The sequence below is a fragment of the Psittacula echo genome (genome assembly GCF_963264785.1).
Source record: "Psittacula echo genome assembly, chromosome: 7".
Taxonomy (NCBI): Eukaryota; Metazoa; Chordata; class Aves; order Psittaciformes; family Psittacidae; genus Psittacula; species Psittacula echo.
Genome location: NC_137740.1, coordinates 59,553,708 through 59,581,067, shown reverse-complemented (window position 1 = coordinate 59,581,067; position 27,360 = coordinate 59,553,708). Strand labels below are relative to the sequence as shown.

At 47.6% G+C, this 27,360-nt stretch overlaps 3 protein-coding genes across 3 annotated transcripts in view; 1 reads left to right on the top strand and 2 right to left on the bottom strand.

Moving 5' to 3' along the window:
• The window catches only part of LOC308224298 (claudin-15-like), a gene marked incomplete at both ends in the record, with an annotated part of 6,069 nt that extends 1,410 nt beyond the window's left edge, over nucleotides 1-4,659 (top strand). The window contains 4 exons of the mRNA XM_080624052.1: nucleotides 7-108; nucleotides 247-328; nucleotides 3,058-3,168; nucleotides 4,560-4,659. Of these exons, the coding sequence (XP_080480178.1) occupies nucleotides 7-108; nucleotides 247-328; nucleotides 3,058-3,168; nucleotides 4,560-4,659 (395 nt within the window). The remainder of the gene's footprint in view (nucleotides 1-6; nucleotides 109-246; nucleotides 329-3,057; nucleotides 3,169-4,559) is intronic.
• A 1,821-nt stretch (nucleotides 4,660-6,480) lies between these two features.
• DUSP28 (dual specificity phosphatase 28) lies at nucleotides 6,481-7,790 on the bottom strand (the record flags this gene model as incomplete). The annotated part of the gene is made up of 2 exons (XM_080623616.1): nucleotides 6,481-6,615; nucleotides 7,443-7,790. The coding sequence occupies 2 exons, from the start codon at nucleotides 7,788-7,790 to the stop codon at nucleotides 6,481-6,483; spliced, it is 483 nt and encodes a 160-aa protein (XP_080479742.1).
• Nucleotides 7,791-13,155: 5,365 nt separating this feature from the next.
• GPC1 (glypican 1) overlaps nucleotides 13,156-27,360 on the bottom strand; it is a gene marked incomplete at its 5' end in the record, with an annotated part of 198,335 nt that continues 184,130 nt past the window's right edge. Inside the window, 6 exons of the mRNA XM_080623488.1 lie at nucleotides 13,156-13,610; nucleotides 14,049-14,224; nucleotides 15,404-15,537; nucleotides 16,231-16,350; nucleotides 18,579-18,709; nucleotides 22,955-23,120. Of these exons, the coding sequence (XP_080479614.1) occupies nucleotides 13,393-13,610; nucleotides 14,049-14,224; nucleotides 15,404-15,537; nucleotides 16,231-16,350; nucleotides 18,579-18,709; nucleotides 22,955-23,120 (945 nt within the window). The 3' untranslated portion in view covers nucleotides 13,156-13,392. The remainder of the gene's footprint in view (nucleotides 13,611-14,048; nucleotides 14,225-15,403; nucleotides 15,538-16,230; nucleotides 16,351-18,578; nucleotides 18,710-22,954; nucleotides 23,121-27,360) is intronic.

Genomic DNA, 27,360 nt, shown 5'->3' with positions numbered 1-27,360 from the left:
CTGCAGTACTCTCGCTGCTCGGTTTGAAGTGCACAAAGATTGGGTTGAGCGATGAAGATGGAAAAACAAAGTTTGCCGTCACAGGAGGATTTCTCTTTATTTTAGGAGGTAATATTGAGGCGGAAATGGGAATGCTTTCACGTTTTGTATTGCTTTCACAGCTAAATTAAATGAAACGTTCTCGGTTTAAAGCTGTCACAGCCGTTAAAGGAGTCTCTCACCTGTGTGCTTTTCAAACTTTGGTAGGTCTCTGTTCCATGGTGGCTGTTTCTTGGTATGCTGCGATGATTACTGCTCAGTTTTTTGACCCACTGTATGCTGGAACCAAGTAAGTCTTTAGATCTCTCATCCCAAACTGCATGATGTATTACTGACAGCTGCACTAACCTCAGCTGCTCCAGAGTTTCAGAACCTGGATGGATCCCATTATCCAGTCCTACGGGAGGAAAGATTTGTCTTTGGGGAATCTTTTCACCTCAGAGATGTTGGTGGGGTGGGAGGAGAGTACTGTTCTAGAAGGTTTAATGAATGTGTGGGGAATATCAACGCCGCATCTGAGGTGCTTCTGTGCCATTAAGTGCACATCTCAGTGCTATGGAGAAGAAAAGTTAAACTTTTCATTTTCTGCAGCATTTAGACCAAAAGAGGTAAAGATTTCTAGCTATGGCTGGAATAGAATGCCTCAGATGTACAAGCAATAAAAAAGGCATCTAGAAACCAGCTTGAACTGCATAATAGTGACCTGCAGACAGCTGAGGAACATCCCTGCAGTGTGCTGCTTGTCTTGAAGAAGTGAAAAATTCACCCTATATTAACAGCTCAACGTTTGTTTGCCTCATGAATTAAAATGAGGCAAATTCTGTGAGACTTTCAGCCTGTACCGTTGCACACAAAGAAGTTTCGAGGTATAAACTCATTCTTCTCTGATATAAAAGCTGTTAGAAAACATACAATATAAAAGCTGTCTTGAAAACCAAATGCCTGCTTATGGCACCTTATCTAGGGGCCATATTTAGCAATGAGGAACAAGGGTAGAGGTGACCCGGCCTCTCCTTCAAAGAGGGGGGGAAAAAGGGAGAGGGAAGCAATATACTGCCTATGGAACATGAGAGAGCAGGTTTGGGGAAAAGGGGGCATTTCTCATTTGCCAGGACCTCTGCCAAGTATATAATTTTTCAATCAGTTAACTATCAATCTTTAGTTGCTAGGATCATATTTGAAGTGTTTTGTAAGCTTCCTACGGAGAAGCAGTTCAGGGAAGTCAGAGGTGAAGTGCTTTGTTATGAATCAAAGTACTTTAAGCAATTGCTTTGGATGTTTGTCAGTTCCCCTTGTGTTTTCAAACAAGCACCTACAAAGAAATTGCACTTGTGAATACGTTTTGTTGTTTTATATCCCCTTGAGGGAATTATATGAAAGGTAATAAATACATTAGAGGATCGAAACAACTGTTGATAAGGAATTTCAGTTAGTGGGATAGTTAGTGAGTTTTATAGTTATCTGCTACAGCGCTGGGGCTTCAACATCGATGCATGTTAATCAGTTACCAGGTTGTTTGCATTCAGTAGCTAAAGAAGTCTCTTCTTTTCTAATATCTAAACTTCATGTTTAATGCTACCGATTCACTAAGAGGTTCCTACTGAATTAACTTTAATAATTGGTAAAGCCAGGCATGCTCTTGAGGAAGTCTGTGCTCCTTGGACTCTGTGAGACAGGTTTAAAATCAGTTGCAGGTCAGTATTGACCTTCATCTTTAAGAGACCAGCAAATCAGTTTTTCCCGATTGCGTCTTTTTGTCCTGACTTCAGCAAATCAGCAAAGTTAACCTCTACTGACTCTTCAGGGAATTTCTCATACAGCCGTGAGGGCGACGCAAGCTCTTCACATCCCTCCGATGTATGGATGGTATGAATGACTTCTACAGTATTCCTGTCTGTAGGTGGCATGCAGTGGTCAACACTCTCTGATTGTTCCTTATTATTCCTCCAGCAATTTGCACTCCTGCTTTTTTGAGATAATTATTATCTCCTTGCTCCGTGTTCGGAGAGTGCCTAAAACAGTGGACGCCTTGTGGTTCCAACGTGGGATGAGAACACGGAGAGCAATGAACCCGTGTAAACCTCCCTGTTAGCAATTAATTCTGAGTCAGAAACTTGGACACTTCTAAATAATGACTTTCTGTTTACAAGTGGAAAAACTCCACACATATCCGGCTTCAGAATACCTTCTACACAGCCCATGGCACTTATTTTGCCCTTGTATCAGGTGTCTCAGAGCACATAGGCACAGCCGTATTGTGGATATAGTCTTTGTCTGAATATAGGAGCTTGTTTTCTTCTTTATGTGAAACTTCAGCCAGACTTGGCCAGGCTCAATTGTGCATAGTCTTTGGGTCAAATTCATCATCAGTGAATTTCTTGGACTGGACTAGGGGGTATCCTCAAAGGTGTAGTTTCTTACAGTAAAATGGGGAACTATTCCTTTTCGGCTTACATAACTATATTTCAGCCATATAACCACAGAGAGTGCTAAATATTCTTTAGGATACATAAATCTGAAAACTAGCCTTATACAAATAGCTACTCGTAGGTGATCTAGTTTCATGTCCATACAAAACTGATTTCTATGGTTAGCCTTTTCTTATGACACAGACAGTAAGGTCTAAACCGTCGAGTTTCACAAAGTTACTTTAGTGGCACAGCCAACACAAGGGCAAAGTAAGTGTTGTGGCCTGCCCAGAAGGTATATTATCATCATTTATTATCAACAATCTATTAAATATACGCAAGTATTCATTGCTACTTATCTTTGAGTTGCTTAGTACGTCCCGTCACTAACTTGGCAGAGCACTTGTAAATACACGTACGAGTTTGACGGAACACTGACACAAAGCCAGATCTGTTCTCCTCTATTATCTGCTGCAGTAACCTTTCAGTTAGCTGCTTTCTACGCAGACTAGGCCTTGTTTGCATGATTTGCATATCTTATGGCTCAGTCTAAAATAATGGCTTTGTGATCCTGTTACATGCCGTTTCCATAAAATCTCTCATGTTTCAGGTATGAACTAGGAGATGCTCTGTACTTAGGCTGGGCTGGATCTGTTCTTTGTATGCTTGGTGGGATCTTACTGACCTGTTCATGCAAAGGGAAGAAAAACCAGGATTACAGGTAATCTGGGATTTGGCAGTTGAAGTAGCAGTTGCCAATTATATACCATTGTCTCCTGTATACTATTCTCTCTCTCACTCTCTCTCTCACTATGGCTTTCTGTAGCCATAGAAAGCACAAACAGGAAAATGTACCTATTACGGTGTTATGGCATGTCACAGACTGGTGATGGCAGGAGATGCTGTACCAAATACTTGTACCTTCCAGACAGTGTACCTGTGGATGCTTTGCCATCACTGGCCACCTATAACTAGTATTTGGTAAACCTGGGTACTGCTAATGGTTCCAAGATCTGCATGATGACGTGCAGTGAAAGAGAAACTATCTATTGCCAAAAGAAAATGATATCAAAGAATATAGCATATTAGATCAAGTTTCTGTGTAATACTCACTAGCATTAAAATACTCGAGCACCATTTACCTTGCAGAAAGTGTAACGGCATTTCCTTCCCAAGGGAGATCCAACTGATCATTAGATGCTTACGATGTTTTTCTTGTTCCTTATGGAAATGTCTAACAAGACATCAAATAGACAAGTTGAGTATTTCTGGCCTCCAGACCTTGCCTGGATGTATTTTTTTCTCCAGTCTTTAACTATTCACACACAATAATTCACAGAAAGTCCCTTTTTGAAGCAGAGGGAGTGAAATTGTCAGAAACAGCAGAGGTCCATGTCTACTCAGAAGAACCCAAATGGCTTGGAGGCTGTACTGGCTTAGCTTGGAAGGATGGTAACATGGAAGGAAGAAGCATGCTCCTTGCTACTTAGGAATAATCTTAGGAAAGTTATGTCATAATAGATGATAAGTGAGAGTGTTTCTCCGATACTCCATTGCCTAATCTGAAGCCATTTAAGTTTTACAGTAATATTTCGTCAGCCACATTGGACTTTAGATCTCGCTTACCATACAAAGTACCAAATATCCTGAAGTATATTGAAAATCAGGTAAAACTGATGAGTGAAGTAACAGAAGTTCAACATGACAAATGACAGATGAAGGGGTTGGCTGAAAAGACTTCTGCTTTCCTTTCTCATCATCTTGATTCCTGCATTAAAAAGTGCAGTTCTCACAAAGACATTAAGGTCTAGGTTCTCTTCTGCTTTAGGGACTTGACTAAAACGGCTTGAGTAAGAGCACACGTGAGTTTAGAATCCAGAGTGTGTTTCTGGTTACGAGAGAGATGGCTGTGCTGTCTGTCAAGTAGCTCATCTGTTTTCCCTTAGGTTCAAGACTGGTGAGAAAAATAGGCCTCTACTTTCTGCCCCTTCCTGAAGTATGTGCTGTTGGTGGGCTGGATACAGACCTAAACGAGTAACTTCCCAAGTATCTGAAGCTGTGGACGTGTGTGTAATACCTATTATTTTGTATCTCTTTCTTCTTAATTCACAGTTTCAACAAATACCCATACTCAGCAGGCCACGTGGCTTCTCAGCAGGACATGTACACCAAAAACTCTGAGACAGTCATAAGCAACAAGGAGTACGTCTAAACTTACCTTTTACGTCACTTGTAATGCTAGTAGGTTATGACCTCAAATAAAGAAGCGAACTACTTCCAGGGTTCCGGTCCCAAGTTGCAATCTTTCATCTTAATTTGGAGCAGTACGAAGGAGGAGGTATGGTTTTCAGTGTAAATAGGAACGGTTTTCCAGATGGTTTTCAATTGTAAATAGGATTCTACGGAAGATGATATGTGAAATCCTGTGGCACGCGAAGGTTTCCTGCATGCTGAGGAGATCAACTGTTTCTATTACGTTTCTATTTTGGTCGACTCAAAAATGTGGAACTGATACGCTGTAGCTAACTGCAAGTTAAAACACTTCACAGTTAGAAACGGATTGGCTTTGCACTAAGGTTTAGCTTCCTACTTCTGTCCAGCAGCTTTAGCTTTTGACAGGAAATAAACTTTATTCCACAGACAACTGACTGAAACAGATTTTTTGATGAGTGGTACCCTGTCCATTAATAAGGATATAACCTATAAACCCCAGCTAGAGGTCTCATCTGAAATTCTTACTGACCATATGATGGTCAAGATTTAAAACAGGTACAAAAAATTCCCTAATAACCACTCACCTCCAAGTCTGCAGATGTGCAACAAAGTTCTTGTTGGTTGTGATGCAGATATCAGAGATAATACAGCTATGATGCGGAACGAACCAGACACAGCTGGGAGTGCAGAAAGCACCTGGTGCTGAAATGCTTTGTGATACCTAAGAAGATCATAGCCCCATTTTTCAATTTTCATTTCTGTGTATTCAGCTTTTAAAATAATCCTATTTTAACTCTGAGAATTTCTACTGCATCTGAATTGTCTGCTCAGTGTAACTCCCCTGCACCTTCATTCTCCATCATTAGAATTTCTGCTTTAAACCACGCCGCTGCTGGGAGCGCGTGTTTGTCTTGTGTAAGCACTCGGGCAGATGACAATGAGCTCACTTTACTTCGTATTGATGCTTTGAGCAATGTGCAATGGAATTTGACACTGCAGATTCACAGGTTTCATAACTTCTCTCTTTTAAAATACAGATGTATTAATACAATTCATCAAAATACCTTGGTGTTTCTCTCTGCTTTTACTGACTTATCCTAAACACAATTGTAGTCTGATTTGGAAGTTTTGTGTGGCCTCCTTGATATCCTAATAGACAATTTCACAGGGCAATCTGCAAGCAGTCTTAAGCAGAAATGATTTAGCCATGTTGGTTGCATGCAGATACAGCTGACTTGTACACTGACACATCAAGGCATGAACTGGGCACTGACAAATCTTTTAGGCTTAATAAATAAGTTAGGATTTCTTTTAGATTGCCAGTGTCACCTTCTTCCCCCCACTATCAAATGATGTTTTTAAAATAACTCCTTTCATATTCTGGAGAATAATTTCAAAAGCTGAACAACCATTTAACCAGCATGGTGGGAGCTGAACTCCTCACCATCATCTGCATATTGTCCTCTGGACAGTGTATATTGTGAAGTCACTAGGAAGTGTAGTTAAAAACCAAGAGTAAAATCCCTATTCAGTGGTAATTCATTCATTCATTCAATATGTTATTGCATTCAGTGTCATTCAGCTGAAAATAAATGCTGAAGATACTGGTTTGTTTACAGCCTTTCCAACCATTTTCTGTTTCTGCTGTTTCTCCCTGCTTATTCTGCATGCACCTTCAACAGTAAAGCTCTGAATGAATTTAATGAACCATCAGCTCAGTTTGGGGAGGAAGGTGTTTTATGTACAGGTGATACATGAAGTGTTTTTCTTCCTGTTTGTTTAAATCTATTGCAAGCTGCTTAATTCTCTTTAAAACATTTCACACGCTGCTATTTTTAAGCCCTTTGCTCACGTGGTCAGACTGCTTTGGTATCTGCAAATCTTCTTCATATCTCTGCAGCTGAGACCAAAATCCTGCATTGGGTTCTGCTACTGGTCTGGCAGTCTTCACAGTCTAGGAAAGAGGAGAGGCGTTGTAAAGCAAGGGCAGATAGCATGTAAATGGATTTTTTTCCTCTAAGGCTTTTGATTTGGCTATGGAATAATAAACGGATATTTTGGAGAGCTGACTTACATCTCCTGGCATGGGGTCCCTGTGAATGTCTTTCACAGTGTGGTGACACTGCTCATGTGTCAGGACGCTCAATATAGTGTGAAACTTGGTCACGTATCTGCACGCCTCTGTCTAGCACTGAACAAAACATTTGTCTGCACGAGAGAGTCTAGTGATGAACCTGCCAGATGAGTGAGGCCTAAAAGGTAGATCACAAGTCATATGTATTGGACAGGCTTCCTACTGAAGTTGAGATGCTATAACTCATCACTACCTTGTCCCTAGCTATTTATGAGGCCTAACAGATGATGTTTCTTTGCTGTGTTAGCTGTCACGTAAGAGCAAATCCTGTGGAACAACAACTGCACACTTGCATCCATTTCCCTCATTTCCTTTACATCTCTGTCTTTAACTTTGCTTATCATGACTAAAGAAATGATGGGGAAAAAAGGTTCACAGAACATCCAACTTTCCATATTTGCTTAAAGTCTGTTTGCATTTGTAATTATATTTGTCCCAGAACCTCACATTGAAAGCGTATTTGTCCCAACTGGGGGTGAAAAACCTTAAGAGTGCAATTTTTATTCAAATGATGAATATCTGTGCTGTCAATAAACAGGTGAGAGCACCAAAATAATTCTATAAGACATTATCATTACTTACAGTAAGCACTGCAGTTCTTACCCGAAAGATGGGTAAGTATAAACCTGGTTATCAGTACAATATACCTCAAATGCATCCTTGAGTGCGAGCTTTCCGTGTCTCATCAGATAGGCAGTGCAGATAGCAGCGGATCGGCTGCGGCCGTTCTTGCAGTAGACCAGGCACTTCCCACCACTCCTCACAGCCTCTTCTATAGCATCACTGCACTGCTCAAAGTACTGGTACAGGTCTTCAGCCGGGTCATCGAACACAGGCACACGCATGCCCTGGACCTGCGGGAGGCTGGGGAAGGGCTGCTGCCTGGTGACATTAACGCAGAAGGTGACTCCTTCTCTCGTGAGCAGGTCCTCGTTGCAGGCTGCCCGCGCGTTGCTGATGAGCAGCGAGGTGGTGACCTGGCTGAGCTGCAGCATCAGCAGCTGAGGCCGCAGCGGCACTAGCTCCCCAATGGCCGCGGACCCACAGCGTTCGAGTCCTGCACCGGCAGGGATCAGGATGCCGTTCCCCCCCACGCCGCAATGTGCATGGCTGTGCGGCCCTGAGGAATGCTGGGCTCTGCTATATTTATCCCCACTGCACAGGCTTGGAAATAAAGGCTTCAGGCAGGTCCTAGTGCCTGCTGGATACTGACAGCTGCATTTAAAAAGCTAAAAACACTCTGAGACAACTGGATTTGAACAGTTCCTAGCCCTATAGCAGCTTCTTACAAGAAGCTAAAACTCCTGTCTTTATAGAATCACAGAATGGTTTGGGTTGGAAGAGACCTTGAAGCTCATCTAATTCCAACCCCCTGCCATGGGCATGGACAGGGGTTACCCCTCTAGTCCGTGTTACTCAAAGCCCCATCCAACCTGGCCTCTTCCTCACAGGAAGGCTGCTGCTGGGGTCAGGATCGGTGCAATGATGCAGTATGGCTCAGATCACCCTCCAGCTCAGCTCCAGATCATGTAGTGGCCCCTCGTCTACAACAAAAGCGTATTTGAGTGCCCAGAAAATGATTTACCAGGCTGGATAGATACAGTAGTGCTGATCTTGCTGGACTTCAGCTAAATTGCTGGTGCAGTGCCAGGGCACGAGGGTGCTGACATGTGCTGGAGCTGTGCAGGGTGGGTGGGGATGGGGCAAGGGCCCGGTCAGGGCAGGGCCACATCAATCAGTATCAGGCGGGTGCTGCAGGACTGGTGCTGGTACCAGCCACTTCCTGGCGGATTTAGCAGGTGGCTGAGCCTCTTGAACAGTTTTCTGTCTGGCCATGACGCAAAAAAGGAGCTTGTGACCGATACTTGCAGCTGGCACAAAGATGAACCAGGGCATGCACTAATAGGGTTAGTGTGAAATGCAGTGCCAGGCAGTAAGGAATCAGCTGGGAGGGACGAGGATGAGCTTCTATTCCGACATGGAGGGCTGGGAAACTGATGTGCTGCTTACCTGCCATCACTTGTGCCAACAGCCTGCCAGAGAGATGCCAGCTCTGAGATGCCTCCTTAAAGGAGCAAGGTGTCTGCTCCTGCAGGGTGGTACCACTGCCCATGGGCTCGGTCCTCTGCCCCACCGCTTCCTTGGCACAGCACCAGCCTGGAGAAAAGCTCTGCCAGCCCAGGAGGCACAGTGAGGCTATGGATGTTTACTGGTTACCTGCCTGCAGCTGACTTGAGGCCCTGCAGTCTCAAGCATAGCTCAAGATCAAGCATCCCCATCACTGTGATGACCCAGCCGTCTGCTTTGCTCGCAGGTTAAGACCCTGGCAACACCTGCACTAGTACAAGGCCATGGTAAACAATTAGCACAACACTTTGCAATGACGACTACCAAGGGTGTTTCTGATTCCTCATAACATCATGCCATGACTTTTTGCACCTCTCTGTGAGGAAGAGAACATTTAGCATAGCACTTTGCTGACTCAAGTTCGGTTCACCTTGTCTCTGCACATGTAACATCCATATGACCCTAGATTCCTTCCTGTGTTCAGGGCTGACATCAGCCCATTACAAACCTTGTGGCTGAAAGCACGATTTCATTCCTTGGGACTCCTGGCCTTCTTAATGGAGAAAGAAAACACCAAATTCAGCTTACATGTAGAAGAAGTAAAACTGCCCTGTAAATACAGATGTAAGTCTCCAGCCTTTTTATTTATACTAGGATTCAAAGAACATATTCCAACTTTAGATAAACAGTGCAAGAGAGTTACAAGTACCTTGGTAACAGAAAGAAATAGATAACTGTCCAGCTATGCCAATAAGTGAAATAATTCTTACTCCTGCAGATAGAAATGCATCTGTTTAAAGCAAAGGTGGACTTGAGATATTTTGCTATACCTTAGCCTCTACCAAGCCCACCGGAAAACAACAGGCAGCTTGTCATCTGTAAATGATAAGTAGCTGTGCTCTCAAAGCCTTTTGAGACCCTCGCCCTTAGTTAAAACATACACGTTATGGCACAAAAGAGCAGGCTGAAAGACAGAGACACTTGGAAATCCTTCTGCTTTTCCTGGTTCTCCCCTTTCCAGGGACAGGGGTCCTTGTTCATATTCATCCCTAGACCACCACCCCCTCCCCATCTCCGTGAAGTACAAGGCCTTTTCAAACCAGGACACCACGACTCACCACCTCGTTAACACCAAAGCAAACGTTCCCTCCCATCCACCCCTGTTCCCCAGAGCTCCCCAGTCACGTAACCAACCCATGGCACCCGCCAGCCCCTGCCGTGGCTGCAGCCCTCAGCCAGCACTGCCACGGGGCTGGGAAGCTTTGTCACTACGTTTTCCAGTAGGCAGTGGCCCTGGAAATGTCATGTAGAAGCACTGAAAGGCCCCAGTCTGAGCACAGGCTCAGGGCTTGACTTCAGCTTGTTGAGCCGTGCTAGCGGTTGCCTAGCCCTCAGGTAACTATGGTTTGCTTTAGGTATGCTTCAGTTCAGAGCAATACCAAGTCGATACATGGGGATACTCAGCTATTTTGGTGGCATGGCCAAGCACAGCCCTGGGGCCACCGGATCACAGCAGGTCAGGGAAACCATTCAGGGCAACAAAGAGAACGATATAACTGGATAACCAGGAACCTACACAGGGCAGCGGCACAGGCAGAGTGTGTGGAAAGGTACTGAATAAACCCAAATGGACCCAGGGCCAAGGAGAGGGGAAGCATCAACACCATGTGCCTGCTGGCAAAGAGGGAGAAGAGGCCCAGCACTGCCTGCACAGACATCAGGCTGCTGATGCTGCTCCAACCCCAGCTCAGCTCCAGGAGACTGAAGCAGCTGCCCTCAGGACCTGGAGGGACACTGAGGCTGGACCCCAGGTATCAGGGTGTCTCCTGCATAACAGTTTTTATGGCATCCTTGAGGCTTTGCCTCACTAATTATAAATTTGGACTATCAAGTTTTATCACTGTAACAGGACCGATAATTTGGCCTATTAAATTGTTAAGATATTAACTGGACAATAGGTAAATTCTTGGCTTCACATTTAAGGTGTGTTCCTCTCGGGGCATGTAATAAGCTTTTGAGGGAAGAGGCTGACAGCAAATGCTAACTGCCCAGAACTGGGAATGACAAAGACTTTCTTTTCAATTTCCCATTCTGCAAAAGCAGAACACTGACCTCAGCATCCACGTGTTAAACCTTTGGATGTAAAGGTTCTACAGGACTGGTTGTGGGGATTTCTGTAACTGGAGGCTAAATCTATATTGGCAATTCTGGTTAAAAAACAAAAGAAAATATAAAATCAGGAACTCTTTAGAGCAGTAAAATTAATGTGGAACGTGCCATGTTTCTAGAAGTAAATAAATCTGCATAAATCCATGACTTGTATCTATCCAATTCCTGGGTTCTGATGGGTCTAGTGGTGTTGTCTGGCCTCTAGCCAACATTCATTATTCTGGCTTTAATTTCTGAAACCCTATCAGATTAGATCAGGCTCAGTCTTACACGGAGGTGAGCACAAGGCAGAAAGGGCACGAAGTCAGCAGCATTGGTCACTGACTGTGACCTGCGGAAGCCAGTCAAAGCTGCCCTAAAATCTCTACTTTGTTAGAGTACCATCAACCCCAGCTCAGACCATCACCACAGGGATGACACCTCCCACCTACACTGGTTTTTGGTGTCAATTTTGCTCATGTTCTCGTCTTCCCTTAAACTGCACATTCTAGAAACTGCTAATGTTAAAAATGGGGTTTTGTTCTCCCCCTCCCTCGCCCCCCCCATCTTAGAAAAAAGCCAAACCCCAACCCCATGACATTTGCTCAGCCCAAAGACACATCTCCTCTGGTAGAACAGAGGAGAAATGCTCAAACCTTTGCTGTGCAGACCAGTAAAGAATTAGATAGATAGGCCTCTGCCTCCCTCTCACCCATGGTACAAACACATTTGAAACTCAAACCCAACCCTGTATGAATGAAGCCCAACCCCATGGCGTGCTCTTGGCCAAACCAGTCCCAGTGACTGTGTTGTATCTATAACATCAGCTAAACCTACACCTCCAGCCAGTGCTTGCTGTACTTGTCAGGTACAGAAGTCTTCTGGAAGCCCCAAAGCACACAGCCCTACAAGCACTGACACTCCTACAGCTACGTGGGGATATTTATATTGTTCACTGACCAGGCCCAGCCTAAAACCCCATCACGGAGCCCACCCCACCAAGTATTTCAGGGTTAGGGCAGCCACCTGCATGTCCCAAAGGCTGGTGTGTGGTGGGATGGGGTGGCAGAGGGTGAGCCTAGCCCTTCCCTGAGCCAAAACAAAGCTGCCAGCAAGTGTCTGACCTGCTGTCCCACCCCATCCCTGCAGTGGCTATGGAAGGTGTGTTGGAGGATGGGGAAAACAGGAATTCACTCAAAAACCTACAATGCAACAGACACCAAAAGAAAAAGAATAACCCAAACAAAATGCGTCCCATCCTCCCATCCCCTCCCTCAGGTAGGTGCTACCTCAACCTGCATAGGGACACTGCCCAGGGCTCATTGCTACCAGCCCCGATCTGCCCTAGGGGCGTGGGGTGTCACTCAGCTCTCACAACCAGTTGCAATGCTCTGGTTAGTAATAAGTCCCTGTTTATAATTATTACCAACAAATAAAAGGGATTCCCATCCATGGCTGAGGTGGCAGCACAAGTGTCTGTCAAGTGGAGAATCCCACCGTGCATATTGTCATCTCTCTGTTACCTACGATGGTACCGCACTGCAGGTAGAAATTGGACCATTGTTACTTAGGTAAAAAATGGCTTTCCAACTAGCATGCAAAGAAAAAATACACCAAACCCCAACCCCTAACACTCATTCCCAGTCACTTAGATGTAGGAGACCTACATTTCAAATTGTTGTCAGCTACGAGCTCTAGTCAAGAAACCCCGCTTGTGACCTTTCCAAAGTAAAAAGGGAGTTCTGCATTATTGGGTCCACTGCCAAACTGTTTCAGCTCAACCCACCAAACCTGCTCACACTCCTGTGTACGCTGCTGAAAGCAAAGGGCCAACTCTGTCTGCCTAGGAAGTAGAGAGGGAAAACCCCACAAGAGCCCCTGAATGCAGCCCTTGAGCAGCGCTGACGAGCTCAGTCTCTTGGCGTTCCCAAGTGGGGCTGCTCCCAGCACCATCGTGGCTTGGGCAGCTCTACGGCAAGCGGCACTCTGGCAGCGGCTGGGTGACGAGATCAGGGCAATTGCATATTCCACTGGAGGCAGAGCAGCACAAGAGCTGCCCCGGAGGCCTCTCTGCAAAGGCTTGTTTCAGCCCTGAGGGCCAAGTTGTGGCAGTAACAAAAGTAAAACAATGAGGTACGGAAAGAAGGGCCCAGCACTGGGGAGAAGACCAAGAAAGAAGAAAACAGCTCGAGCACTGCCAGAAATAGCAAAAAACTGAAACCTTTTTCTCCTCCCTCTTACTCTTTTTTCTTTTTTTTCCCTTTTTTTTTTTTTCTTTTTTTTTTGCCAAGGTGAATTAAATATGTCCTTTGGTTGTTGGTTGGTTGGTTTTGGCGAAGTGAAGCCCTCGGCCGCAGTCTCTTTCCTGGCTGTGCTAGTGAGTTACCGCCACAAGTGCTGCACGGCAAGGAAAGCCACCGAAAGGAGGAGAAGGAAGGCAGAAGGCAAAGATCTGCTGCTGGCCCCATTGATGCCATGTCCAGACTGCTTAGGAATAGCGTGCGTTTCTGGTTGCCTGGTGCTGGGGCTCTTAGAGAGTCTTTTGCCGCAGACATCATCAGGACAACTGTCACCACTCCCAGAGCCGCTCATGTCATCACCTGCGCAAAGACAAACATGGGTGAGCATGAGGAAGGCACAGTGTGAGCCCCAACTGCTTTCCTTGTGGGGGGCAATGTCCCTTCCCGTCCCTTGCTCCAACCCCAGGGAGCGCTGGCCACCAGCCCTGCCCTTGCCACCTCCTTCCTCCTGCATCCCCACCATGAGAAGCAAGCCCATACCTGACCTCCAGTTGACTTTAACCACCAGAAACCTCCAGAGCAGACAGCATCAGTGGCCCCATCAAGCAGGGCTGGGCTGGGACCAGAGAAAGCACCCCAGGTTTCAGCAGCACAGCCTCCAGCCACCCACAGCAAGTTGTCTGCACTCAGACAGAGCCTCTGCAGCTCTGAGCCATAAGCCAGGCTGCCACAACCCCGCAAGACTGACTGCTCAGCCTCTCAGCCTGCCATGGACCTCTCTGGTTCTGCTGAACTCACTTGCGTCTTGGAAATCCACATCATTCCCAATGTTAGCGTTGCCCAGCCGGTTTGTCATGATCTTTAGCTGCATGATTTGCTGGCGAATGGTCATATCTGGCTTGGTGATGTCCACCTCTACCTCCGGGTTGTTAATCTGATTAGCTAAGCCGTCCCCCATCACTTCAGGCAGGTAACTGTGAAAGAAGGAGGCAAGTTGAAATGCTTCTTCCCAGCTAAGCTCACCTCTCCCCGTTACAGACACCAGTGATAATCTCAGTGACCACCAGAGAGGCTGCAGTCAATGGCATTGGCTTGTTGAATAGCCTTCATATGCTGGTGTTTGCCGCCTTCTCTATGGATGGCCAAGCCATGCTGACAGGGCCAGACCCCATCAGAGCCTGCAGCTGGCTCTGAGGCCACCTCAGCTTTCACAAGCTGGCTGTTGGCTTTGCAGCATCAGTGTCCTGGCATGGAGAGGGGTTTCCTATGGGAGAGGGTGTGCGCAGGGCTGAGGAGTTGCTCTCAGGCTGGTACCTTTGAAGCCATGGGGACACTCTTTTCTGGAAAAGCTGTCTATATGGGAGGATGAGGAGTATCTTCAGCCCCAGTTAAAGCCTGTTGGGACTGATGCCTTGGGATGACTGAGTGCCCCCAGCCTGGTAAGACCAAATAGGCCCTCAGGGAAGCTTCTGTAAGCTAGGAATCAATCAGCAAACAGAGCTGTGCTGCCCCCTTCCACAGTGCCCCAGCTAATCTGCTCCTGTGGATGTGCAGCACTGCTGGCAGGGAAAGCACATGAAATATGGAAGAACGAAAGGTGGTGGCTTCAGGCTGGCAGAGACCAGCCCAGCAGGTCCACAGAATGGAGCAGAGAAACACACATGTCCACCGTATCTCCCCTCACTGCCATCCTTTAACCATCAGCTACAGGGCAAGCTGTTTCTGCAGCTGTCTGATGTCACTCCAGGTGCCTCCTCTCACGAGGAAGCAGCATTTCAGAGCAGGTTTGGATAGAAAGGCACATATGCAATTCTCAGCAACAGTTCTGGAGTTTGTGAGGTAAATCCAGCCCTTCTGCCTTCAGAGTGCACATGGAATTGCAGAACTGCTTCACTGGTACAAAACTACACAAGTTATTTCATGGCCAATGCATTTCAGCGCTTAATCCTCCAACATACAGCAAAATGACAACAGGCTTGACATTCCCAGGTACCAGTTTTCAGGAAGTTCAGCATTTCTGTGGACAGGGACAGCCCTTTCAGCTCAGTCTGAACAAGTGGGGCTGGCTGAGATGAGGTGCAGGTGCCTTTTATCAAACCCTCCTTCTCTTACCCCAGGACATTACTATCCTGGCACCTTGATCCTCTCCGTACCTGCCCTTGGTCATCCCATTCCAACACTTGTCATCCGTCACTGAGCTGGCCATTATTTTTTTGCTGCACAGGCTGCCAGGCAGGGTGATCCAGTAAGTCTTGAGTGCTGTCAGATTCCCTTTGGCATCTAAAACCTGTAAACAAAGAGGATGCTCAGGGTCACGAGAGCTCCAGGGTGCCCCAGAATAGCATTCTGCCTATTTATTGGTTTTTGTTGTTGTACTATCACAAAGTCTGCTTCTATACAAACAGGGATGTGTTGCCAACCTTCCCCTTAACCCAAGCACCCAAGGCTGAAGGTTACATGCTAAGGACTGTTCTGGTACCATAAGAGTATCCAGAAGATCATCTTGTGGGTCCATGAGGGCACTGCTGAGAAGCAGTCTTGGTGGGAGCCAGCGGGGCTCTGCCAGTGTGGGACAGGCAGGTGTTTGTGAGTGAAGAATGTTTGAAATGTGGAACCACGGCAGATCGTGTAGTTCATTGTCCACAGAATCCAAATCTCCAGAGAGGAGGACCTCCGGCCCCAGTATACATAACCTGGCTCAGTAACACCAATAGCAAGGTGTCTTTTTGGGTAAGTTTGGCACCAAAACCCTGAGAAACTGGTTATCAGCAACCTAAACCTCGATCTGTGCCGAGTGGCAAGATCAGACCTGCTTCAGTCACGTCAGCACTCACTGATCTGATCTCCTTCAGACTCACCAGCAAAGATGACACAGCAGCCTGAGAGGTGGTCTGACCTGACCCACAGGACCCAGTGCTGCTTCAGCCGGGCTCCCCATGCTCCCAGTGCACCAGCATGCCTGCTTCGGAGGCAAACTCACCAGCATCTCCAGTGCTTGCGAAGAGGACTTTGCTTCCAACGCGACTTTCCCCCACCTTCTCTTGTCCTCACTGCTGGAGCCTTTCGAGCTGATTTTGGGATTTCCACAGCCTTGGAAAACCTGAAAAACAACCCAAACTCTCTGCTCCATGCTTTGATACTATTTCTTTAGTTAATTAGCATGCCACAGTTATGGTTTTTTTCTTCTTAAGTATGTTTATCTTTGCTAACTGCAAGATCTCTGAGATTCTGGCTTAGTTTCTGCTCAGGTTACTCTTGTGCCAGGGTGTGTTTTCAGCACACTGCGACTGTTTTTGGTTACTGCTATCAAGCAAAACATTCAGTACTAACACAAAATTAGCACAGGTTTTTGGATGAATCAGAAATATTGATGCTAATTTATCACTCGCCATTTTATCTGCTCCTATTAGGAAGAACAAGATGGGAGCTGCTCACACTCATTACACCAGTGGTGTGGGCTTCAAGACTGCAGAGCACATGAGCTTCACTGATTTGGACAACTAAGGTGGCACTGGGCACCCACACTCAGCAAATGAGTGCTCCCTCCAACAGGGGAGTGCAAGAAGTGTCCCAGTCTGTCAGGTTGGATGTTTCAAGGACAAGTGAGGAAGCCAAACTGATCTGCCTCCTAAATTTGGGTACCTCCTGCCATTCTAACTACCTGCCCAGGTGTGTTTTGTAGCCAAAGGAGAGCAGAAGCACTTTGAAGGTACAAATCCTCACGCTTTGCCTCTAGGAAGAGACAAAGGGTGCCTGTTTCTCCTAGTCTCTGCATGACCAGTCCAGACAATACATCTCCTGCTATCAGGTAGCCAGGGCTCAGGCAACTGAACCTCACTGGGGCTGGTGGATGGAGTCCTCAGACAGACTGAATCAAGTGTCAAAGGGCAGGAGGGTCTTTGCAGTGTCAGTTTGATTTGGGAAACACCAGCCTTCACAAAGAAAGCCATCTGATTTGAAAAGATGCTCCAAGCTTCTTGTGGTTACCTGGATGCTGTCAGAAGCTGTTGATAAATTTGACTTTGGACGGTGTTCCCTTAAAGCAGAGAGATCAAGAACTCAGAGAGATGCAGCTTGTGCCAGCTGCTGAACGCTATTTCACCTAGTAGCTTCTGACAGCCGTCAGCAGAGTCCTAATCTAGACCTTCAGCTGGTCTCACCAGCGTGTCTGAGGGACGTTCAGCCAGAAAGCCCTCTCCTGGGGTGCTCTGCTGACCAGATGGACCCAACACTTATGGCAGTTCAGCACCAAGCCAATGGGTCACCAGATCACACTGTGAAGCTTATCAAACATGTTTGGTTGCTCTAGCTGAACACCAATTAGACTATTTACTCTTTTTCATTATACCAGATTTAATATATGACCCTTGGAAACACCTTTCTTTGCAGATGATGACATCTTTTCCCACATCATGGGCTTGCTTTTATGTGAACAACCTCAGCCTCACCTAACAAGGGAAGAAAGAACATGGCCTTTCATGTCAGAAGAGGGACCTTAATGAGTACTTGGATGCATGCTGCTGATGGCACGTTGACATGTGCCAGTGAATTCCTGCTTGGCTAAGCAATACTTCTGGCCCTTCCCTTCTCCAAGACATAGTTAGAACCTGCCCCGCTCCTTTCATCTGCACCTCCGCTCCAGCTGGGGATAGCTGCAGGACTTGGGGAATGTCTGGGAAAAAAGCAGAAGCCCTGGAGGGTGGTTTTGTTCCCAAAGCTTCTCTTACCTGCAGCTACAGAGAAGATTGTGGTTAAGTGGATAAATATACTAAAAATAGAAGACCAATAGAAGAGAGCTTCATGATCTGCTTCTTGGAAGACAGTTGAGCATCAGGAGAGCCTGTTTTATACTCTCCAGATGGACTGCCAGATTGTAGCTCTGTCCCACGGATACACCCTGATAGCCCAGTGTTTCCACTGCAGAACATCACCATGAGGCAGGTTAAGGCAGATGCCTTCTGTCTCTAAGGACTGTGCACTGTCTGTAAATGCTTCAGCTCAGTCAAAATACTCCAGGACTCTTCAAACACAGAGGCACCTGACAGCAAATGGCACCATGCCTCCCACAGCCACTGCATATGCAGTCCCACCTTGTGTGTCTGCATCTAAAGGTGGCTGACTGGTTGTAGGAGGGAGTAATATTTGGAAATACTTGAGGAGGTTTGTGCCTGTGTAAGATGAGTGGTTTCCTATCATTAAAAGAGTGGGCATTTGACCTCTTTCATCCTTCATCTTCTTTAGTCCAGCTGAATAGCGAGCACAAAAAAAGCGTGCTCCTGGCAGTTACACATGGTGCATCCTCACTCAGGCCCAGGCACATGCTTTTACCTTGGCTGTGATTGAGTCTTTGTTTTCTTGCAAGTTAGAAATAGCTTCAGAGATCCTCATGTGAATGGTCCCTATTACGGTGTCCACGTTGTATGGTCCATCGATCCGATCAGCCACTATGACCAGGGAATCTAGTGAAACAAGACAGACATGTCTTATCAGACTCTGCACAAACCAAGTTCAAGATCACGCTCATGCTGCTGGGATGAGCTGTTGGCCCCTTGGCAGGCTTGTTGGGAGACATTTCTCCATTTTCACTGCTACCCAAGTGTCTTTTCTCAGCATGTAAGTAAAGCCACCCTCAGTGGCACAGAAACAGAGGTCCCCTGCTGCAAATGGTAAATGGAACCTGTATTCACTCAAAGTGACCAACATTTCCTGGGGTGCTACAGAAAGGAAAACTGGTGCAGAAATATTAAGTAATGCATAGCAATACTTGGCCCTAACCCTCCTAACTCATTACGTGTCTTCAGCAAAGCACTACAGCCAGCAGAAAGTGGGGGAATTGGGGTCAATAACATGCCAAAGGTACTGGATGAGGGCCATGACTTCTGTGGCAGTGAAGGAATGAGAAAGGAGCAATTCTCACCATTACCTATGGAAGGACAACATGTGACCAGCCAGAGAAATACCAGGCTATAAAGATGGAGACGCAGGCCAAAATGCCCACAGCTAAACTAGTAAACAGGACAGGGAGTGACTGAAGGATGCCTCTTGCTTCCAGCTCCTCTTGTCTTGGAAAGCTCTGATTTGCTGGGCTGGAATACTAGATGCTTGCCTACATGGCTGCTTTGGGACCATGCTTGGCTTACAAAGAATTCCCAACTTCTGCCTACCTCCAGAGGTAATTCTCAGCACTCCAGCTGGGTCTGAAGCAGGACAGCCTATGTACCTGCAGGGCTTGGGGCACCGTGGAATGCAGAGGAAAACTGGCATCCTCAGTGTCCACTGAGATTTAGAGAGGATGTCAAACCCCAAACTGGATTTGGACATCTAAAATACCATCTTAACCGGGTCTGACTTTGCCAGTCAAAACCTGCAATTCTGAAAGTCACTGCTGTGCTGCTGCCGCCTCAGTTTCCTAACGCTTGTGCTTTAGTAGCCCCGAGGCCAGGCCATGCATATGCTTCACTGGCTTTTAGGGACTTGGCATTCAGTTATGTGTGACCTCAGATGGCTCCAGTGTGGTCTGCATCCCCCCATGGCACATCAGAAACCTCCTGGCAGGACAAGGGATGTGTCAGATAGCTGGGGTGGCCCATGCTTATCTGGAAAAGAAAACGCTTCATGTTCCTGTGGCCTTGCCACATGGAAGAAAACAAGTGCGATGGCTTCATGCTGGTTCTTCTCTATACAAAGATGGTCAAATCCCACAGTCTAGGTTAAAGATTTGTTCCATTTGTAAATGGAGTTATTCATTAGGAGTGACTTATTCTGTCCTAAATCCCAATACCTCACCCATCAGCCTGGCAGAAGGCTGTCAGAGCAGATGGTGTGATGTTGCAGAAAAGCTTATTCAGCATGAGTTGGTACTGCTGACATTATTCATGAGCAATGAAACCACCGGGTGAATTACCCCTGGCAGTTCAACAGAGTATCAGTAAAACGTGTCCTTCAACCCACACCATCCCACAGTGGGTGTGTGTCACATGTGATATCGCTTTAAAAGACTGATGCTTATCTTTGAGCAGGAGTCCAGCCTGCTGCGGCACAACCATGGACCACCCCATTTCAAACCTGTTAGGAAAGTGCTCAGTCCCTTGCCTGGGCAAGCCAGCAGGATTCAGTAGAAAGACCCCAGATCACTTACCTGAGCTGTAGATGAAGTTTGTGCAGCAACACTAGGTCCGCAGTGGATGTAGTGTGTTAATAATGAAGGTCTGATCCTGAGCCCACTGTTGTCAATTTAACAGCATGCTCAACCCTTGCAAGTCTGTTCTCAGCTGTTACATGACTGATGGTCAGACCCTGACAGCTTCTAGAGAATGATTAAACCAGGTAAAGACTAGATAAGGGACAAACCCACAGCAGATACCAGATCAGGCCCACAGGCCTCACAGTCTGAAAGCAGGTCTGGTCTGTGGGGAGCAAGGGCAATAGTCAAACAACTTCGGGGGGCTCAAGCCTCTGCCAGTCTGGAGCACTGATCACTAAACGCTCTTTGCTCAGGCCTGTAATATAGGATTTAACAACATGCAAAGTCACAGCTTGCGAACATTATGTATTTGCTTTCCACACTTAAAAAACAAGAGAAGAAAAGAGCTGTTTAGCTTGAGCAAGAACAGAAACAAGAGACACAGTTTCCAAGTTAATGTGCTCTCTTTTCCAGCAACACAGTCCTATGGCAGCACTGATTTCTAAAGCTAAATGTGTCATACAAGGGGGTAACATAGAAATAACATCTCCTGCAGCATGAAAGAGCTTTCAGTTTCACTTTGCTGCCCCTCAGGAGTTGCAGCATCATCTTTGAGACTGTATTTTCCTGACAATCTGAGCTCACAGAGGCACTCAGTTTGATACAGGCATTTAAATCAAAGGCTGCACCCCCAAATTAGTGATACATAATGTTTGTACCACCACTTACTATAAAAATCTCTCTTAACTTGACCTGCCCTAATTTGTTAAATTGAAAAAGAAGCACTATGTAACTCCAGTTACACAGAAGGGCCTGGAGAAGGGTGAAGAATGGACGATGCCAGTGAACTGCTACCTCTGACTCCAGTCCTTGATCAAATTGTGACCTTTGACACTCAAATGTACATCTGCAATTTGAAAGAAGATCCAATTTCCTCCTTGCTGTCATCCCTTGACAGGGTCCCTTGAGGAAGAGGAAGCCAGAGTAAGTGCAAAATGCACTCGGAATTGCCTCCTTGTCAGTCAGGGAGAGCTGTACGTTGACCTTCCAGGAGACAGGCAGTCATCCTGCCAGGGCAGCAGTGACAGGTAACAGTTGGCTTGCTCTGGTCAGAAAGGCCAAAGCCCCATCAAAGTCCTGGTGTAAGGCCTCGGGGAAGGGAATATTCCTCCCGCTCTTCTGCAGCATGGGCAGCACTCCCAATTAGCTGCAGTAAGATGCCACTCGGTTCGTTAGCCCCTAGCCTCATTACAGCGAGGTGGGCAGCTGCCACCAATGCACCTCCCTGAGCAAGTACACTGGCCTCTGGGTTCCGTATTTACTTTTCAGTGTCCCTTGAGAGGCAGATGACACTCCTTGAACCTCAGCAGGGTTTTTATTGTTAGCACTGCCACACACCAAGCCCGAGCCAGCCTGCTGGGCTGCAGCTGGCCAGTGAGCTGGCAACCTTGTTGGCCAGGCAGCCAGTGCCAAGGCAAGGGAAAAAGCCAAGCCCAAAGCTCATGTCCTCTGGTGCCTGCTTTCCATCAGTCCAGGCTGCCACAGCCTGGGATAAAAAGAGGAGCTTGCTGCATGATGCTCTGTGGGCACAAGGGAGAGTGAGTGTTTATCGTTGCAAACAACCTCCCCAGATGTGTGCTGTAACACAAACACACTGTTTTCTAAACACAGACCCCCACCAGCCTTAAACCAGGTCTCTCAGCTCCACAAGCTACTCTCAGCCATAGTTCACGTTTTAACCAGAAGCCACAGGTTCTCGAAAATCACCCAAGGTCTTCTTAAAAGAGATGCCTGGGTCTGACCGAGCAATGCAGAAAGGCCTGGCTGAAGTTCTCCAGCCAGTGCTGCACAGGAGATCAGACCACACCATCACAGTGATTTTTTTGCTTTAAACTCAATGAAAATGCCACCTCTATCCACATAAAACCCCCTTTAAAATATCCATCATCTTAGCTGAATGACACAACAAAACCAAAATGAAGTCTTACTTAAAATACAAGTCTAATTTTCCCATTCATGGTGACGCCTGTATCTTCCTCCTCCCCATGTGTTTAAGACACCTCTTCCCATTTAAAAGTATGTGATTCTTATCCCCTTGCTGGCTACCCATGGAAGCAGGTTATGGCTTCACATCTCTAGACTGCCTCCCAAGGAGGCAGAAAATGCTCTGCTATGGATGAGGAGGCAGCTTCGACAGTGTACAGGGGGCCGGATCTGTCCCTAAGCTTCAACACTTGGGAAGAAAGGAAGAATTACTTGAATGCAAAGCGCGGGCAATCCCAAATAAGCACAGGCAAGATGAAAACTCTTCAAACCCTTGTTATCCATGCCAGCAGTGGTCTTTCTAACTATTAAAGCCCAACAAAATGTCATGCAATAGCTTCTAGGCGTCAAATCGCAGAGAAACCATAGCGTGAAAGAGCCTCCAACAATCCCTTCTCTACCCACCAAACACTGCCTCAGAGAGTTCAAAAGGTGCTATGAGAGGCAGCTGTGTTGCAGCAGAGGAAGGCCATCTTACCCATGAGGTACTTCCACTCGGTGTTCAGGTCTGCTTGGTTGGCCAGGCAGCCCTTCACGACGTTCAGGCAGTAGTTGTTGCATGGCTTCACATTGGACATGCCCCTGCAGTGCGGGCAGTACATCAGCTTCATGATGGCGCGAGTGCACTCGTGGCTCAGAGATACCTGGGGGAGACAGATCTCAGTCAAGCACACAGGCTGGTCAGGGGGGCACGTGGGCAAACTTCCCTTTGGGGTTCCTGGTTGTGTTTGGATTGTGTTTGAGCGCTGGGTTCAAACGCTGAGCTCCATCCCCCTTCCAGCCACATCCGGTGCCTGCAAGGACAGCCCCAGCAGTCAGCCCTGTAACCGTGACGCCAACACACGTGTCCCTGGAGCCTCTGCAACCAGTGCCACCACCATGCCCTTTCTGCAGGAAGGGTTTGCTGTCACTGCCTGGCACATGCAGGTATCCCACCACAAACTGCATCTCTGGTTTCCTGGGAGGATGTGCAGTGGGGACATGGAAAGTTCTCAGCTGGAAAGGAGAATGGTGTTGGAGGAAGACTTCAACAATTCCAGAAACATGGGCAATTGAGAGCACTCCACACTGGGAAGTGATTGCTCACTGAAAGCACTTCAGGAACCGCAGGCAGCTGGTGAAGTGGCTCAAGACACGCCATGCCAGTGGTGTGCAGGCACTGCACGCACAGCCGATGCTTTGCAGAGCTGACTCTGGAAGTGGCTTTGCTGCCTTTAATTAAACCACACTGGTCCCATAAGCACAGAGCCAGTGCAGGTGCAGAACACAGACAGCAGGGCAGCAGCCTCTGCAGCATGTCACAGTTCCCCCAGACTGTCAGCCATGGGACAGTGCCCCTCCGAATGCAACAGTTAACGGGCTGTCAGTGTAAGCTGGGGAATAACAACCTTGGCAGACCCTGCAGAGATGCTGGCAGAGCTCAGTGCTCCCCTGTCTCTTATCAGTCATATCACAGAATCCCAGACTGGTTTGGGTTGGAAGGGACCTTAAAGCTCATCCAGTTCCAACCCCTGCCACGGGCAGGGACACCTTCCACTAGAGCAGGTTGCTCCAAGCCCCTGTGTCCAACCTGGCCTTGAACAGTGCCAGGGATGGGGCAGCCACAGCTTCTCTGGGCACCCTGTGCCAGCGCCTCAGCACCCTCACAGGGAATAACTTCTGTCTAATGTCTAATCTCAATCTCCCCTCTGTCAGGTTAAAGCCATTTCCCCCTGTCCTGTCACTACAGGCTCTTGTAGAATGTGCCTCCCCAGATTACTTGTAGACCCCCTTTAGGCACTGGGAGCTGCTCTAAGGTCTTCCCTGGAGCATCTTTCTGACCCTCCTCTGGACTTGCTCCAGCAGGTTCACATCCCTCCTTGCTGCTAAAGTGCTTTCTCCTTTGTCGTCATTCCCCATCTTTGCACAGATCCGTTTGCAATTCCCTTGCCTTTCTTTTAGAACCATTTACATCAACAAATGTAAGTGTCGGTATGCAAGTCTCCCCTCATATGAGGTACTTGGCACTCAGAAGGAGCCCAAAGGGGGAAAAGTGTTGGAAGGGGCAAATCTCGACCTGGAAAAATCCCTGATCCTCGAGCTGCAGCAGCAGTGCTGAGAACTGCCTTGACCTCTTTACCACTTGTGAAAAATACTCTGAAGATGGCCTTTTAGATTTCTGCTAAGGGACTGCAGAAAGCTGCAGTTCTGAGGTACCCTTAGGACAGTGTGAACACACTGAGCCTGCTATCAGAGACTGAGAAAGAAAATCCCAAAGCTTTTCCCATCCTGGAACCGCCCGCACGGTAGCACCTCACTTCCAGTCAGCCTTGGAAAACATGTTGGATGGTGCTGGTGCTTCATCACACAGCAATGTGTTAAAATAACCTTGTGAGAACCTTCTTCAGGACCAGCACAAAAATATCTAGGTCTCAGAGCCAGAAAACCCAAAGAGAAACCGCCTCGCTGCCTCAGCAGCCAGAACAAGCCCCGAGATGCCTGCAGATGAACAACATGCCCCACTGCAGCTGCAGGGGCTGAGCCCTGCAGGAAACACCACGCAGGCCAAGGCATTGCTCTGCTTCCCTGGTGAGCTTTTTGCCTGTGTTCTGGGACAGTTCTGCAGACAGAAACCGGCTGCTGTGCGGCTCTGCTGCCAGGAGATGGAGCCTTTGTCCTGCTGCATCACACGGGTGCCGCACACTTCATGCCTGGGAGAAGCTGGCAAAGGCACCACCGCTGTCTTCTGCCGCGGAGACATGAGAGGGGGGCAACAAAGCAAAGGGACAGGCAAACAAAAGAATAGTTAGGTTTTCATCTCAGCATTTTGATAGCCGTGATTGAACAGTGACTGAAAAGACAACAGGTAAGAGCACGCTGAACACTAACACGGGCTGTAGCTGAAGATCTTCCAAAACCCCAAAACCAGAGCATTTACACAGAAAACAGGAGATGCAGCTAGGAAGGAGCTGCGACCTCTCCTTCCCCAGAAAGGCTGAGAGAGCTGGGGTTGTTCAGATGATCTTTAAGGTCCTTTTCAACCCAAACCATTCTATGATTCTACATCATCTAGGCAGAGAACCCCCCTGGGGCAGTGTGGGCCAGCCATCCAGTGACAGAGATGACAGCGATCAGCAGCTACAAAACAAAGCTATCTGGTACCGTGCCAGAGCCTGTGGGGGACACAGAGAGAGGCAGGTGACAGATCTTGGCTCAGAAAGGCATCTCCAACATGCTTAGCTTTAAAGTACAGTGTAAACCCAGCAACTGTATTAGAGCTACCCAGGTGACCACAGTATTTAAATGTGACAGGCCCACGGGCATTTCACAAGGGTCTCTGCTTGCAGAACTTAGCCTGGTCTCTGCATTAATATTTGTGCGTGTCTCTTTCTGACAAAACAGAAAGGACCTTCACACCATGAGCACAGCACTCCCTGCAGAGCAATTGTTCAGGGCCCCCATGCCCCGCCACCATGCCAAGCTGCAGAAGGGGAATGGCAGTGGGGGGCTGCTCCTTGGTGCCCAGCTACTCCATCTGGCCTCTGGCGCGGAGCTGCCAAGGCTCCCTGTGATGCAGGCAGATGCCACCTACCTGCCTCTGACCACCCTGAAGCTGCCAGCCAGCCGAAACTGCCCGTTCCCAGCCACACTGCACCCACAGCTCCTGCTCAGGCCGCTCCTGTGGGCTGCTGCCACCCACCCTGGAGCAGCGGATGCAGACAGGCACTGGGTGGCCGTGGCGCCCAAGGCTCAGGCTCAGCTCTGAGGGTCCGGAGACGGGGAAAAGCTGCTTTTGCACTTCAGCAAGGCTCATTTGTGGATGTCAGAGAGGAGCCGTGTGTGACACCGAACTGTCAGCCTCGCAGGGTGGCTCTGTTTCCCAGCAGGCAGCAGAGTGCTGCACTGACCCAGGCATGGAGGGCACTGCCTGCAGCACCCCAGCAAGGTGGCCCTCTTCATCCCTACTCCCTTGCCCCAGAGCATCTCTGAAGATGAGCAAGTGACACATCCACCACCAGCTGTTGCTCCAGTGAATGCGGCAGGTGCCGAATGTTCAACTTAATCTCTTGGCAGAAAGGATAAGTACAGTTTTGCAGGTGGAAGAGGCCAGGCTCCACTCCCTTTCCCCAAAGATGACTCGAACCTCTCCTGCTGGCAGCAGCACTCCGTTTTCACAGGCAGGCTGCAGAGGTGAACTGAGAACAGAGGGATGAGAGGGCAGGAAGAGGAATTCTGGAATATTTTCTGCATGTTTCCCTTGGCCAGAGCTCAGTTCCCAGTTGTTCCACCCAGCCCATGGACTTCTGCTCCGCACAGGGCAGAGAAGGGCTTCGGGCTCCCAGAGTCCCTTCCAGCCCTGATCCTGCACCATCCCTTTGGGGGACATGCAGCACATTAAGGAATGGAGCCCTTCAAACCGTAGCTTTTAAAAGAACCTGAAAAGTTATGACCTACCCCCTCTGCGCAACAGCTAATGGATGCCAGCTAAGAGCTGATGGAGAGCCCCTCTGGCTTCCCAGCACAGGTTTGCAATAACTGATAGATCAATAAGCAACGTCCTCTATTCATCACAGGTAGCCTGAAAGCAGGAGCATGCAAAGCTCTGCAGATGGACTGAAAGCCAACATAATTCCTTCATCTTTAAATGACCTGGCACAGCATGAAGACAGTACATGATAATAATTGATTTCTCTAAGTATCAGCAACCTGGCCCAGCCTTTGGCTGGCTCTCCTTTAAGGAGACATGGTTCTCCTTTAACTTTAGTGGTACCTATAGTCTTTTCTTAGCTCAGTGACCTAGAAGCTGCATTATAACACGTGAAGAGGACATGAACAATACATTGGAGAAGCCATTTTCAAGGATCTGGAAAAAAAAATATTACTGAGAGATATGGCTTGGAGCCA